The 16,399-nt window shown below is 52.5% G+C and overlaps 1 protein-coding gene across 4 annotated transcripts in view; it reads left to right on the forward strand.

Moving 5' to 3' along the window:
• The first annotated feature begins 1,304 nt into the window (after positions 1-1,304).
• RIPOR3 (RIPOR family member 3) overlaps positions 1,305-16,399 on the forward strand; it is a 71,780-nt gene continuing 56,685 nt past the window's right edge. Inside the window, exon 1 of one of the 4 annotated variants that reach the window (XM_045082088.1) lies at positions 1,305-2,832. In XM_045082088.1, the coding sequence (XP_044938023.1) occupies positions 2,830-2,832 (3 nt within the window). In that variant the 5' untranslated portion in view covers positions 1,305-2,829. The remainder of the gene's footprint in view (positions 2,833-16,399) is intronic. The other 3 variants (XM_045082092.1, XM_045082091.1, XM_004746208.3) reach the window with 3 other exon arrangements.

Consider the following 16,399-nt stretch of genomic DNA (forward strand, 5'->3'; position numbering starts at 1 on the left):
TGCTTATGATCTCTCTCTCTCTGTCAAATAAATAAATAAATAAATATTTTTTAAAAATGTTAAAAAAAAAAATAAAAATCGTCATTTCCACTCTAAGTGCCGGGCAGTGACTCACAGATATTCCTGGCAATGCACTAAACCCTCCCCGCGAGGCTCGGGGAGGGGGTGTCAGTTTTACACCCACCTGTCTGCATCGAGGGAGAAGGGCTTTGGTGCGCGCGGGGCGGCTCAAGTCGGCACTTTTTGTCCTTTCGGCACAATATTGTCCTTTCCAATATTTATCTGCTGTCCTCGTTTTCAGGAGACCGAAGCGCCCGAGGAAGTCTCCAGGATAGCTCTCCTGTTCCTGAGGCGTTCACTCTGTGACAAGTCACTGCCGGCTCAGGGGTCCCACATCTGAGGTGATCACACCTGAGCAGCTGCAGAACTGCCGGCTCAGGCCTCAGCACGACTGGTGATCTCTCCACGGATGTACTGGAGAATTCTCTCAGTTAGTCCAAGGGGCCATGTGCTTGGATGAAATTCTCTCTGCACCCAGGTGCGGAGGAGGAAGCTGCTTGAGACACAGGTAACAGATGAGTCCATTTTCACTTTTTTTTTTTTTTAAGATTTTATTTATTTGGGAGAGAAAAGAGAGAGAATGAGCAGTGGGGAGGGGCTGAGAGAGAGAGAGAAAAGCAGACCCCCTGCCAAACAGGAAGCCCCATGCTAGGCTCCATCCCAGGACCCTGGGATCATGATCAGAGCCAAAGGCAGATGCCTAACTGACTGAGCCACCCAGGTGCCCCTCTTTTCTTTTTTTAAAAAAGATTTTATTTACTTATCTGACAGAGAGAGAGAGACAGCAGCAGGCAGAGGAGAAGCAGACTCCCCACTGAGCAGGGAGCACAGGCGAGCCTCCATCCCAAGACCCTGGGAACATGACCTGAGCCAAAGGCAGATGCTTAACCCCTTAACCAACTGAGCCACCTAGGTGTTCCCATTTTCACTTTTCAAAATGAAACTGTTAACAGGTAAGAGCACCACCCTTAAACCGTTTTTGCTTCCTTCTCTCCCAGCACTAATGACCCAGTTTGGTTTAAACCCTTTGAGACTACTTTTCAGGCCTGACACGTGTTTCTGTAGTATCTCATTCTTTGTGTGTACTAAGGGGAGGGTTACACAATCAGGATTATACCAGATATGTCACTTTGACCCCCTTCTCACTCAGTAATATGTCTTGGAGACCCACTGTTGTTGTTACCTACACACTTAGCTCATTCTTTTTAAACCACAGCCTGGTAAGCCATAGCATGGCCCTTCCACATTGTGTAATCAGTCATTGTTTGATGGGTGTTTACATTATTTTCAATTGCTTCCTATGATAAAACTTTTTTTTTTTTTTTAAGCAGAACTCTGTGTACATGCCTCCTTAGGCACATGCATAAATTATTCTGGGTGGTGGCGTATATGCTCATTTCTGATTTTCAAAGGTCTTGTCAAACTACCCTTCAGAGTGTGTGTGTGTGTGTGTTTGTGGGAAGGGGTGTCAGTACTACTCTTTGGGGCTGTTTATTCCTGGTTTCTTGTCTGCAGTGGCTGCAGGGTGGAAGGGAGCCAAGGGAGAAAGAACTTCATCTCTAGGTGTTACAGGCTGGTTGGCTCCGCAGGGCTGGCCTCTCTGCAGTGGTGGTCAGTGGGGGCTTTGTTCCCTGGTCCATCCCTGAGCAGAATCCGAGAGCTGATGGGCCAAGGTGACAAAGGGAGCCTTTCGTGTGTGTCGTGCCTGGATCCCACCCCGACAGAGACACCAGTCGAGTTTGTAGGAGTCGCACATACAAATGTAACAGAGGTGGGGGGGGGTTGTGGGGAAAGCCTGAAAACATTAGGTGGTAAAAAAAGGAACAAAGCAGTAAAAGAAGCTGACCACTAACTAAAGACGTAAAGGGAAAATGCCAAGCTAAATCGCACCCAGGGAGAATGGGAGGTGCAGAGGGGACCACGGGGCTCGGGGGAAACCAGGACCACAGGAAGAGGTGTGTGGAGGGTCAGATCCCAGATCCGGACTGACGATGGAGGGACCCACGGGGGAGAGGGAAGAAAGGACAGAAGGAGTGAGGAGGGACATGAAAGTGGCAAGGTACGAAGACGAGGCAGAGATGGAGCAGGGCGGGCAAGGCTGTATCCCTGTCTGTTTGTGATTAGCACACAGCCCTGCGAAGAACGAAGAACGGAGTAAACAGAAACTTCCAGGCGTCCCCACACCCCCCTCTGAGGAGAAGCAGAAATCAGATGCTCTGTGATTAATCGTAGAGAGTTCAGGACACGACCACAAGCGCTGTGCGGACTTGAAATTAGCTGCCTTTTCCCGTCCCCTTGCCAAGATGGGAGTGGGGGGTGGGACGTGAGGGGGTGGGGGCCCCGCCTGCGGGGGGCCGCATGGAATTCTCCCTGGCAGAGCTCAGTGACACTGACGGGCAATCGGCCGCGTCCAGAGCAGCAGGCAGCATCCGGGGAGCGCGGGCCGGCCGGGGGGGCCCCAGGCGGCTTCCTGGAACCCCGGCTCCACGGCCGCCTACACCCGGACACAGGCCAGATAAGAGGCCGACTGCGCTATCAGAGCCCGGCAGTGCAATGTCCCCTGGCCCTCAGCACCGCAAAGAAGACCAGGGGACAGTGGCTTCCTTGTGAGCAGCCTCCGAGTGGCTAGTCTGGAAGGACTTCCTCAGCCCCACCCCTGCGGCCGATGCAGATGCAGCGGGTGAGGGTCGCAGCTCACCTCAGCGACAGAGAAAGCCAGGCGGCCTGGAGGAGGAGGCGTGCCCCAGCCTGAACGCCTGTACCTGCTGGATGGTGAGTGATTCTGGCATGTGGACCAGACGCTAGAGGGAGGTGAGGTGTGAGGAGGCGAGCACTTGCTCACACTCCAGCCTGGAGCTCCCCAGGAGAAGGGAGCCAGAGAGGGGGGAATGGGATAGGGGGGGCTTGCTGTGTGGTCTTGGGCGAGTTCTCTCCCCTCCCTGGGCCTCGGTTTGTCCATCTCTGCAATGGAGTGGCTGGAACAGAGGCTCTTTAAGGGGCTTTTACTGTGACTGTGTTTCTTGTGTATCTGTCATATGCCACTGTGCTAGGCATTTATGAAGCTCTAGCTCAGGAAATCCCCATGAGCCTTCAGAGGGGCACGTGTACCCTCCTGGTATCTGAGCAAACAGAGGCTCAGAGAAGTGAAGTGACTCACCCAAGGTCACACAGCTTTTCAGTGGCAGAGATCAGAATTAGGTCCTTGCCCTTCTGACTTGACTTGCCCTAAACTCTCCACTTCCAGTAGTCTGTATTCTGTTCTGATTCCATGATCTCTGCAGGAAGCAGGGGTGCAGGAGGAGAGGGCGTCCAGGGGAGGATTACCTGTGGGATGTAGGCAGAGAGGCTGGAGAGAGGCAGCCACAGGCTGAGCGGTCTTCACCTCTGGATGGGTGGGGGCATGCGTCCCAGGCAGGGGCTCCTGGTTGGAAGGAGCAGTGCCGGATGCCATGTGCTGTGCTCGCCTCCCTGCTGTCAGAGGCTCCCCAGGATGGGAGAAGAGGGTTAACATCAGGCAGGGGTGGAGGGAGCTGGGCGTGGCAAGAGTGGCACATGCCTCTACTAGGTTTTGTTCCAATTATATTTTGCTTTTCCAAAAATCTGTTTCAAATCATTCTGGGCCCCCACTGCTCCTCTGGATGAAACAGAATTGTGAAACACATACAGAGTTTTCCACACGCCTCCCCCGGGGGGAATCACGTATTAATATTATTGGAGGCTATCTGCATATGCAGCCCCACAGCTGTGGCAGCAGCAGCCAGATAAGCTGCGGATCGAGTCCATGAGTGTCTCCCTGGCACGGAGGAGAAGGATGCACGTTACATCCGAGGCCCGGGAAGCACACAGCAGGACCGAGGCAGGTGGGAAATCCCTTGGTGCCAGGCATCTGGGCAGAGCTGGAGATCCCGGCACCCAGATGTGGTCGCTTTTCTCTCCTCTTGGAAAATTCCACCCCGCAGCAGCTCTGTACTGACGCAGGCCTCCCTTCCGTTAGGGGATTGGCTCAGAACCTCTGCCTTGGGCTTGAGTCGAGACCTGAGTGGGGGTCCTGGCGCCACCACTCCCCACCCCTCCCCCAGTCCTGAGCACACTGGGACGACTGGTCATCCTACCCACTTCTGGCCTTGATTTTTCTTGTAGACACTTCAAGGGTCTACAAGTCACCTTCCATCTCTGGGCCTCTGTTTCCTCACCTATAATATGAAGGGTTTAATTTACCCTTTCCTATTTTAGGAAACTCTAAAATCTCTGTGTAATTCTTAAAATTCCGAGAGCCTGCTTGGAGGGCACTGAAGTTCTCAGGAAGTAAGAGAAGACAAGGGTCTCCCGTGAGCCCTGCCATCAGGGAAGGTCTGGAGGAGGGGGCATGCAAGTGGGCTTGAAAAAGGGACTGAGGGGTTCACTGCTGACATCAGCCATCCCAGGCCTCTGGCCCTGTGGGCCTCTGAGGGGCCAAATGGATTGCTTTCATGGGGAGTGATTTAACCCAAATGCGTGCTGACTAGGTGGCCCGTACCTACTCTGCATCAGAAGCTCAGCACCCACCCCCAGGACCCCCCAGTTCTTTCTGGGGAGCAGATGAAGGGGTATCTCACATGAGCCCACAAACTGGGCTCTTGCCTGCTCGTCCTCTCTGGCCTCCTCCGGCCTCCAGCCTCCGGCCTCCGCCTACCTGAGACTCTCAGAGCAGAGCCCCTCGTGTCCCCCGCCTTGTGGTGCCCAGGCTGCTCTGGGCTCTGGGCAGAGATGGAGGGACCAGCTTCTTCCCCAATCCGTGCCACGTGGTCCCTACACCGTGGTGTGCTGGACACAGCTCGTCCCGGCTTTGGAAAGCCAATGGTCAGACTGTCAGAAATGTGGTGAATGAGTTGCTAAGCAGAGCCATCATTAAAAATTAAATTTCGCAGACTTCTAATTAAATCAACGATGTTACAAAGGTCATGAGTACTCACTGCTCATCCCTTTCCCTGTCTGAAAGGATATCTGGCTGCTCTCGAGGCTCCCAAGGTGACTTTTGTCCACGCTGCCTGGTCGAAGCCCACCTGATAGTCCGCTGTTGTGTATCTCTCCCCGAGTCCCCGTGCAGTGACCCCGGGTTGGTGGCCCCGGAAATTGGCCCCCGTGGGAGCCCTTATACCATGGGAACTGGTAACAGGACGAAGCAGGGCTCGGTTTATTGTTTTGCTGATTGCCTAGATTTGAGGGAAAAGACAGGAAAAGTTAACAATGAAGATGAAACGTAAGACTGTCCCCATCTGTGGTTGTTCGGTTGTGAAGAGCCCCACAATGAAGGCGCAGGTTTCCTTCACTGACAACCTGCACTTTGTTGTGTCACTTTTGTCTGACTCCTTAAGGTAAAGGAAAATACGCACCAGCCTCGAGCCACTCTCGCTCGTCACTTCTAAGTGTGGGCTGACTACAGATACAAGGGCTGGGGGCCAAAATCAACAAACCCTTTCCATGTGACTCAGTTGAGTATATATGAAACTTCCAACGGGGTACTGTAAATTTTGTTTTTATTTGCAAATTGTGTGCTGCACACCCTTTATACCAGTACAATCTATAATAAACCCAAGTGTGCATCTGTGTGCATATATTCATGTGTACACACGTATGCACGCACATACATGTATACACACACACACAAGCTCTCTCCTGGAGTGCCTGCTGCTAACGTTCACCAGCACACCACTGGTCCCACAGTTCATACGCTTGTGCCCAGGGTCTCAGAAACCCTGGCATGGACCGTCTTTGGTCCTTATCCAGAGGGAGTCAAACTCCAGGTACTGAGCCTGGACACAAATACTTCAGTTTCCTCCTCTTGCCTAAAACATACCCACAGCCCAACTCCTCACTCCCGTTCTGAGCAATGGAACGGATACAGAGACTGGGCTGGGCAGGAGCTGTTGTCTCCACAGGCCACCTCTGGGCCCCAGCGTGGACAGTGGCGGCCCGGGGTTCCCTCACCACCTTGCCTGGCTCTGTGTGCGGGGGCACTTCCGGTGACCTGTCGGGCAGCTCCTGGTTAATTTCATTCACTTAAGGTCTTGCTCCTGCCGTACTTTATTTTCATGTGCAGAGCACGACTCTCTAATAGAAACGGCATCTTGGAACAAGCAGGAGGAGCAGCTAAGCGAAATCTATAGGAAAGTTAAGACAACTTTCTATTTTTAGAAACCCTGGGAGCCAGGTGGGCCCTTTCCAGTTCTCCCAAGCCAGTGAGCGGCAGAGGAAAGTATTTCTCATTCCTGAATTCTGTCTCTTATGGTCGAGGCCAAGGCAGAGGCCCAGGTGGGGACCCTGGCTCAGAGCAGCACAGTTAGGAAGGCGAGAATGGAGCCATGCTCACAGCACTTTTAAAAACAATTATAAATGGGTTTTATAATTATTTTATTTTGTGTGCTCAGAAGGGTGATCCTGAGTCTCAATCTCAGTGGCCCTCACCCCAAGCAACCCAGTAAGAGTCAGGTGTCTACTCCTCCAGACCATTTGTTCACTCATTTTTGCATTTTTTGGGTTAATTTTAGTTTTCAAATATGGATTCTATATGTTCTATTCTGCATCTCCCTGTTTCCACTTGATAATAGATCCTGAGTGTTCATCCATATTGGCTCATGGAGACCTAAAACCTTCCTTTCGATGCCTGCATATCAGAAGTCCCAGGAGGTTGGAAGAGGGGATCTATTTTGATAACCAAATCTCTATTTTCTAATCAGGTCGCACACTTTCTTGACCCCAAAACCCAAGTAGAACCCAAGTGCTTCTACTTTTCAGTAAAAAGAAATTCTACTGGCTTTCCCTTCAACCTGTGTCTGGAAGCTGGCCTATTCCTGTCCCCTCCCCTCCCCTCGCCCTGGCCCATAAGGCCAGTTCTCTCTGGGCTTTTACAGGTGTCTCCTCACTGGTGTCTGCTTCTCTTGCCTCTGTGATGGTCTGTTCTCTATCTGCAGCCAGCGGGGTCCTGTTAAAATGAAATCAGATCCTGTTCCTCCTCTGTTCAGAACACCCTCCTGACTCCCCAGTCCTAGGTCCACCTCACCCAGAGTAAAAGGTTAAGTCCTCACCATGACCGCAAGGTCCTATAAGATCTGGACTTCATCTCCCCTGCTCTCCCCCTTGCCACATTTGCTGTTCTCAATTGTGCCAGACACAGTCCTGCCTCAGGACCCTTGCACTGGCTTTCCCCACTGCCTGAGACACTCCCTCTCCAGATTTCCACATGGCTCATTCCTTACCACTTACCATCATCTGGCATATTTTTTTTCCTTTACTTTTTCTTTTAAATATTATTTACTTACTTATTTGAGAGCGAGCAAGCAAGAAAGCACAAGTAGGGGAAGTGGCAGAGGGAGAAGCAGACTCCCCACTGAGTGGGGAACCTGATGTGGGACTTGATCCCAGAACTCAGGATCATGCTGAAGGCAGACACTTAACCCACTGAGCCACCCAGGTGCCCCGTATTTTTCTTTTCTTAAATGTCCCCTACCGGAATGTGAGTTTCCTGAGGGTACAGGTGTATGTGTATACACACCCACTTTTTTTGCCTGTTATGTTCAGTGTTCTATTCCATAGTAGGCACTCAATAAAACTTGAAGAAATACCTGGTTTGCTTTGTTGCCAAGAGTGACAGAGCAGTCAGACCTCCTGGGAGAACTGTGAATTGGGGTCACCAGGAATCTCTAGCCAGGGACTCCATTTCATTTATGAATGCCATACTTCTATGCATGTGTCAACACATGCAGTTGCCGTTCATTTGCAGGACGGTGAGAGTCAGCAGACGCACACATCATCAGACGCGCTGTCAAACCAGCCCAGGCCCAGACTGGACCCCTCAAGTGGCTCCTGTGCTCAGCCCCTGTCTGTCTCAGGTGAGCTTGCAGGGCTGGTAAAACAACACCATCTCCCACACCGGTGTTCAGAAATACTGAGGGTCAGGCAGGTTATGGGATCTGTTGTGGGATCTGCTATGGCCTGGCGGCTCTCACTATGCTGTCCCTTGGACTGGATCGGTCACCCCTGGTCCGGAGCATGCCCGTCCCTGCCTTCCGAATGAGCGAGGACGGGCCCTGCAGATGCGAGCATGTGGAGGAGGGCAGGCACGCACCTTCCGAATGCACGGCTGGATGCCACCCCCCTCCACCCCACCAGGGACCAGACAGTCCTACACCTGATTAATAGCAGAGGGAAAGGCCAAAGACCTTGCTCACTTGCCCAGCAGCCCCTCTTAGATCCCTGGTCTCCAAAGCTTCCCTCGAGACTTATAAAAGAGAGCTCAGGTTAGAAGTGAATTAATCATACCTCCTCAGGACACGCTCGCCCTTCCATCTAGCAGTCTCGCCACATTTATTTATAAAATAAAACCCCCCACAGAGCCACCCCCCAGCCTGGGGACTAGAACTTTGACAACTATCTATAACCCACTTACATGCTCCTTCCCACCGCAGTAGCTACAATCTTGAATTTTGTGTTTTTCTATGACTTCTTATTTTTAGGTTTTTGGGTTTTGTTTCTGTTTGTTTTTTTAGAGAGACAAGGAGAGAGTGTGCATGCATATGGGAGAAGGGCAGAGGGGGAGAGAGAGCATCCAAGCAGACTCCCTGCTGAGCAAGGAGCCCAACACGGGGCCTGATCTCCACCCGGAGATCATGACCTGAGCCAAAATCAAGAGCTGGGACTTAACCGAGGAGCCATGGAAAGGTGCTCCTTTCTATGGCTTTTTAAAGAATGGTGGTAAAGGATACATAAAACTGACCATTTTAGCCATGTTCAAGTATACAATTCAGTGGCATCAAGTACATTCTCAACATCATATGGCCGTCCTCACATCTGTCTGCAGAACTTCATCATCTCAACCTCCCTTTTCTAAAAAAAAGTATTTATGCCCAAACAGTAAATTATTTTTACTTATTTTTGAACTTTATAAAAAGATCTAGGTTGTCTTGTGCCACTTCTGTTTTCATGAAGCTTTTATCACTACAACTCATCCCCGTGGTTGCACAGGGCTCCGTGCTTCCTCATCTCCCGCTGCCAGATGTGGCAAACCATGTGTTTCCCACATCTAGAGGCTTCCGGGTTGCTTGGCACCGGCGCGCTTGCTATCACAGGCACCGGTGCACTCGCTGTCACAGGCACCGGTGCGCTTGCTATCACAGGCGGCGCCGCTCTGAGCATCCTCGCACCGGCCCCAGTACGCACACGCTGGCGTGCGTCTCCTGCGTCCACCCGGAAGCAGGACTGCTGGGTTGCAGACAATATGAAATCACTCCCCGAACTATTTTCCACAGTGGCTCTGCCAATTCACAGGTGCCCTCGACCGTGCGGCATTTGCCTGATGGCTTCCTTTCTGCCACTGGAATGGGTAGAATTTCCCCTGCATCTCCACCGCTGCCACCATCACAGGCCTGGCTGCCACTTGCTGTGTGTCTCCAGGTCTAAGAACAGCCTTGAGCGGGCTGCAGGCTCGTGATGTCTCCCATCTTCGTGGCAGAGCTGCACCGGGAGGGGAACCGAGCCTGACGGCCACACTACAGGAAGGAGAATGTGGAGAGGGCATGTAAGACGGTGTCCTCCTAGCATCTATCGCTCGCTCCTGCCTTTACTCAACCTGGTTCTTACCACAGGTAGGACCTAGGGGCAGGGACAAATCCTTGCTTGTGACAGGTGTCACTGCTCACACTCACTGCTCACACTCTACCTGTATTGCTGTTAATCCATTCAACCCTCAGACCCCAAGAACGGAGGGGCTCTTAAAGGCCCCACTTCATAGATATGGAAACTGAGGAGGAGTAAGTTTAAGTGACTCTTTTATTTAAAAAAAAAAAAAAAAGATTTTAGTTATTTGAGAGAGTAAAGGCAGAGGGAGAAAGAATCTGAAGCAGATTCCACACTGAGCGCACAGGCAAACATGGGGCTCAAACCTGTAACCACAAGACCATGACCTGAGCCAAAACCAAGAGCTGGACGCTTAACTGACTGAGCCGCCCAGGCGCCCCGAGAGGTTAAGTAACTTGCCTGGAATCCCACAGGTAGGAAATGGCAGAGATGGGGTTGCATCTGGTCTGTTTGGCTCCCTCCAGAGATGGCTCCCTCCAGAGGTTATGCCATCTCTTCATAGGGCCTAGGAGTTAAATGTCACAAATTCTTCAACCCTACAGACTTGGGTTCATGTCCTGGACCCCCTACGACCATGCTGTGTGGCTCTGGGCAGGTTACTCTCTGCACCTCTAAAATCGTGGGAGCTCTCCTTTCTAGAAGCTTCATTAGATACTCTTTTTTGTACCTTATTGTTTCTTTTTTAAGATTTATTTATCTGAGAGAGAGAGAGACCGCGCACATGAGAGGGCATAAGCAGGGGGAGTGGCGGAGGGAGAAGCAGACTCGATCCCAGGACCCCAGGAATCATGACCTGAGATGAAAGCAAACGCTTAACCAAACGCTTAACCAACTGAGTTACCCAGGGATCCCCACCTCCTTGTTTCTTTTTTTTTTTTAATTTATTTATTTATTTGTGAGAGAGAGTGAGCGAGCGAGCGAGCACAAGCAGGCAGAGGCAGAGAGAGAGAGACGCTGAGGAAGGAGCCCAATGCGGGACTTGATCCTAAGACCCTGGGATCATGACCTGAGCTGAAGGCAGCAGCTTAGCCGACTGAGCCACCCAAGCGTCCCCAGCCTTCTTGTTTCTTGTTGACTTGTGTGCCTATTCCCCGTATTTCCCTGGAATCCGTTCATTAGCTTATATCTGCCAGTGCTCATCCCTGGAGCGCAGAGGGGAGGAAGTCCAGGGATCAGGGCACGGGGTACCCTAAGCCAACTGCTATTTCTAGGAGAAGGGATGTGGTGCTGGGCAAGAGGAGAGCAAATGTCCATTCCAGACTGGGCAGCTCTGGGCCAGTGACCTTTGTGACCATCCTATTTCGAGAAAGGCCGATCTGGCTGAGTGGCAGCCTGCTCCGGCCACCTCTGGCCTCACCTATGGGAGGCGGGCGGCTGTGCGCGGACAGTTGCACACAGCATGTCTGGAATACCTATTCCTAAGGGTAATTCCCAGGGATAAAGCATGTTTATACTTTTTGGGGGGGAAAAATTCCATTTCTGTTGCCAATTAGTTCTGCTTGAGAACAGCTTTTCTCAACACCAACACGTTGGCCGACCAACCTTGAGTTCTGTTGATTAGCTCCAAAGTGGGGAAAAAAGTAATTTCTTTCTTTCCTTCCTCCACCCCCAACCGTGAAACCCGGCTGTTCGTGATGAAAGGGGTCCTGTGGATCGTTTAGTTTTCCTTGTCATGACTCCAGAAAGGCTATAAAAATAATCAGTGGGCCCCGCTGGCCGTAATTGACTGTAGAGAGCAGTTGGCTACCACAGCGTCTGAGTTATCGGAATCTGTTGCAGACGCAGGAGGCTTCAGTCAAGCTCCTCTGATTACACCTGCTCCCCCCTAACCCGGGCCAGCGTGGGCTGGGAAGTGCTGGAGGTTATCTGAGCGTTTCTCTTCTTCCCCAGGTTCCAGGGAGTTCCTGGAGGAGGGACCCCTGGTGAGATGGAGAAGGGGGAGGCTAGAAGGCAGGGGGTTCTGATGTGCTCTGCCTACACCGAGCCCCTGCTCCACGGTGTAGCCATGAGCCTTGGGCCAGGGACCTGACCCCTGGGTGCCTCCGTTTCCTCATTTTAAAGTGCTAACAGTCTCTCCTCCTGGGACTGATGTAGGATCAAATGAGTTAATGCATGTGGGAGGGGCTCAAATCCTTCATAAAAGTCAGCTTTTACTTCTCAAAACCCTCTCCCGCTGACACCTGAGTCGTGTGTGGTTGTGCCAAAGCACCTCGACCTAGTCCCCTGCTGATGGACTCTAAGTCGGTTCCAATCTTTTGTGATCGCAAATAATGCTGCATTGAATAGCCTGTGGCTCTGTGTACCCGCCCCTCCCCTAAGGTATGTGACCCCCACGATAACCTTGGCTCTGGACTTTGCTTCTTGGGGCCTGCAGAATGAGAGATGTGCGGGTGAAGGGTCAGCCCTGGCCTGGCATGCGGACAGGCCGGCAGGAGGCCGGGTCGGGCCCTCCCCAAGCCAGGCGGGACAGATTCCTCCTGAGGCCCTCAGGGGAGTGAGGCGCCAAGCGGTGAGTTTCAAAGGGTTGAGGCCATCCAGCTCCCAGGTTCCTGGAAAATGTCCTGAGGTGGATCTGGGGAGAGGGAATCTGCACTACGCAGGCTCTCCCCATCCTCTGCAATCCTCTTCCCCGAGGAAGCCTCCTGAGATCTGGACTCCAAACACCCCTGACTGTCTCTGCACTGATTTAGCACCAGTGGTATCCAGCTTCCTTTGGGGAGGCAGAAGGCATGGCCATTGAGAGTCTTAGAAGTGCAAGAAGGCTGGGTTTGGTCCTAACTTCTCAGGGCTCCCACCCCTGTAACCCGTGCCCTTCTGCCTCCTCCTCTGTTCGGGCGGGGTAATGATTACGGTGATGGCAACAACTTCTCCGGAAGGTCTTCGGAGGTTGCAGTGACGTAACATGCTGTAACACTAGGAAGTGTCTGACACCATGTCAGGCGTGAGAAATACAAGCTTGTGTGAGGAATGTCTCGCTACGGGTGGGTCCAGATCTCACCGCACTGAGCTGTGGGTCCTTGCAGGCAGAATGTCTCATTTGAAGCAGAGTCTAAAGGGAGTCCAGACTCACTGTGTGGCCTTGAGCAAGTCATACCCCCTCTGAACTAAGTTTTCTCTCAAAAACGTGGTTGTAATGGCACGATCTGGCAGATGGGTCTTGAGGATTAAGAGAGGCAAAGCTCAGGGTCTGTGAGTGCCGGATACGTGGTGGGGACTGCTGACCCTGATCATCAGCAGTGGTAACGGTGGTAAACAGCCTCCCAGAAACCGGAACAGCACTGTGCACACAGCTGGTGCTTAGGGAACACATATGGATGGATGGATGGTGTCAAGTCTGTTTGTTATAAAGTGGGGTCTGGGAGAGGCCCTGTTAGGGGGACTCATTTCCCATGCTGCTGACCCCTTTGGGAGAACAGAGGAGAGAGCGCCACAGGACCATACCTGCACTTTCGACATCTACTCTACTCTGTGATCTGAGGGATCTGGGCTCATCACCCCATTTTACTGATAAAAAATCCAGGGCCCAGAGAAAGGGGAGCTCACTGGCCCCTGGTGGCACACACAGCAGCTCTCACTTGTCCTGACTTTGTGCAGTGGTCTTCACCCTGACCCTCTGCCCTGTGCAGGAAATGGACCTCGGGAATGAGATACAGTGTCCCTCTGTGGCCACAGCCCTTGCACATTTCTGACATTTTTGTGTCCTGGGACAAAGGGTGAACAAACTCACACGAACTATTCTGGTTTCCTGGTGGAAAAACACTTCTGACCCGGGGTGGGGGAACTTTGCTGTTGGTTTTGCTTCTCTTCAGCCCCTCTCTGCCCTACGTTAATGACTCAGCAGCAGCGATAGTAGCAAATCCAGATCGTGAAAATCCAGGGATAACCTTAAGAATTGTTTGCGGGTACTGAATGGGTCAGAGGCAGATATCCACTGCCTTCACGTGGCCTTCTTCCTCCTCTAAGGACACCAGTCTTTGGATTGGGGTCCAATCCAAAGGGTGACCTCATCTTAACCAGTTCTGTCTGTAAAGACTCCATTTCGAAATAAGGTCACACTCAAAGTTCCTGGGTTGATGGGACTTTGTGACATCGGGGGGCCACCACCCCTGGGAAACAGTAGCCCTTCCTATAGTGCCTCTCACACCGACTTCATGTGGCACCAATGATGTGTTGGGCACTCCTCTGTGCTTTCATTCCCTCCCCGGATCAGGCCTCTCCACAGTTCTAGGATTATCTCTGTTTGAGGCCAGAGAGGTGAACTGACTCGTGTAAGGTCACACAGCTGGTAAATAGCACATTTGGGAGCAAACCTATTCTTTCTGACTCCAAAGCTGGTAAGGTTTTGAGACCCTCCAATCCCATTCCAAGGGCTTGGAGTCATCATCCTTTCTCTCCGAGTCCCGGCCATTCGAGCTATGCTGTCTCCTGGCCCACACCTCCCTCCTCTCTCTCCAGACACCTCTCCCCCAGAGAGGCTATAAAGAGGCAGGGGAAGTGTTGCGGGGGGCTGGATCTTGTTTTCACAATGGCAAACATGAAGCTGCGTTCTGCCTGGGGTCACGGGTGCCCGGCTCTCCTGCAGGCAGAAAGCTTGCGACCCTTGTGCGCGTAAGAGCATGTCAGACGCATACATGTCATCCTTGACATCTGGTAACATTTTAAGTGTCTTGACTTGGGCTTACAAATTGAAAAATGGTCCATTAAGGTGTGATCTATTCGTCATCGAGACAATGCTATTTAATGCTCACAAAGTGATTCACTCTGTTGGGTCCACAAACCCAGACTCCTTGGGCCAGACCTGGCGAAGGCATTTTGCAGGAAGGATGAAGCTGTTTCTCTGACAGCCAGGGGAGAGCGGGGGCCTGGTGGGCCGGAATGGAGCCTTACAAAGAAAAATGAGTGGCTGCCAGATGATGTATGGCTGTTTACCCTTTAACACGTCTGTGTTGCGGCCATGGAAATAACTTGCTTTGGCTAATGGGAGATGTGTGCAATCAGGAGTCTCTCAAAGCCATGAGCTCGGAGCCATGAGGAAGGATTGTAATTTCCAACAACTGGGGCTTTGGGGCCTTAGGAATTGTATGCTCTGTCAGCATAGAGAGCCAGGAGCCTTCTCCCAGCCAGTGAGCAAGTTGGAGGCCCCTGGGCAGATCAGGGGCTCCCTAGGAACAAAGTCAGCCTGCAGAACTTTGCCTCCCCACCCCAGAGGAGTGGGATGGGGGATGTTAAGAGTTGAGAGAGTGGCTAGCAAGTGTGTAGGAGCCAGCCACATCACAGAGAGCATTGCCCCAAAGCCAGACCTGCCTGGGTTCAAATCCTGCCTCTCCCACCAACCAGCCAGGCCTTAGACAGCCCCTCTATAAAACAGGGATTCTAACAGAACCTACCTTGGAGGTGTTCGGGGATTTCCTGAGCTAGCGGCACAGAGAGAGTTCTCAAGAATGCTAATCATTGTTATCATGCTGGGTTGCTGGGGTACAGAGAGGAGCCGGCCAGGACAAGAGAGAAACAGCGCTGTGCCTTCTGGCTGTGGGTCTAGGGGCAGGCTCCTAACTTGCTGCACGCACCCAGTGCAAGAGGTTTCTCCCAGTTTCTGCCCCTCGGGACAATCGGGAAACCAGTAATAATGTCGGCTGTCACCCAGCTCGGCCAGCCCATGTGCCCAGAATCCAAGAAGTGGGATTAGCTTGAGTAGGGAGAACGCAGGAGGAGGGCTAGAGCTAGGGTTACCATGAGCCGCCACCCACGACAGGTGGGCTGTCTGTGGACTGCCAGTCCGTGTGCGTGGCTGCAGACATTACGGGTCTGATTCATGCCCCCAGCTCAGCAGTGAAGGGAGGACAGACACAGCCATGAGGTCCCCGTGCCCCTTCTGCTCAACTGGCTCCAACCCCAGACGAGATGGGAGATAGATGTGTGCATCTCTGGGCCCTTAAAACTGCGGCGATAGTTAAGAGGTGGCCATCACAGCGGGGCCAGCTCAGATTTGGGGATCACAAAGACCTAGGGCAGGGAAGGCTGGACATGCCTCCAAGTAGAAAGTCTGTTCTGACTTGAAGTCAGGCATCTGTTACCCTGTGAAGGCTGAAGGCTGAAGGCTGATCCTCCCCCCTCCCCATTCCCATCTCCCTCAGGGCTGACTGCCCAGGAGCAGTGGCCAGCTCATGGTACTCATGCCAGCTGGCTGCGGCTGTCCCACGAGGGTCAGTTTCTCGAGCTATCAGATGCTGTGGCTGCCGGCTTGTTTGTCTCCACAGCATCAAGCCTGGCCAGCTTTTGGGCAACAGCAGCTCCATGGAGAACATAATCCAGGAAGGAGGGACAGCAGAACCCAGAGTGGGGATGGCTAGGTGGCCGGTAAAACGCTGGGCACCCTGACCGCAGGCAGCTCTGAGCACTGGTCCTTTATTTTAAGTAAGTTCTCCGCCCAATGTGGGGCCTGAACTTACAACCCCCAGATCAAGAGTCGCATGTTCCACAGACTGGCCAGCCAGGCACCCCTGAGCACTGGTCTAGGTCCCCAGGAGAAACTCACTGGGACAAAGTGAGGGTAGAGGTGGGGCTTCACATTGGGGAGGGACCTTCCTGGGGGTTCCCGCAGAGCACCTGGCCTTGTGGCAGCTACTCAGCGAGGACTCCCCCCGGCCTCTCTCTGCCCGACCCCTCGGGCTTCATTTCCTGATTCTGTAATCTCACTGCTCCAGCCAGCTGTCCCATTCCTTCATTT

Source organism: Mustela putorius, unplaced genomic scaffold, assembly GCF_011764305.1.
Source record: "Mustela putorius furo isolate JIRA1106 unplaced genomic scaffold, ASM1176430v1.1 tig00000592_pilon_pilon_pilon, whole genome shotgun sequence".
Taxonomy (NCBI): domain Eukaryota; kingdom Metazoa; phylum Chordata; class Mammalia; order Carnivora; family Mustelidae; genus Mustela; species Mustela putorius.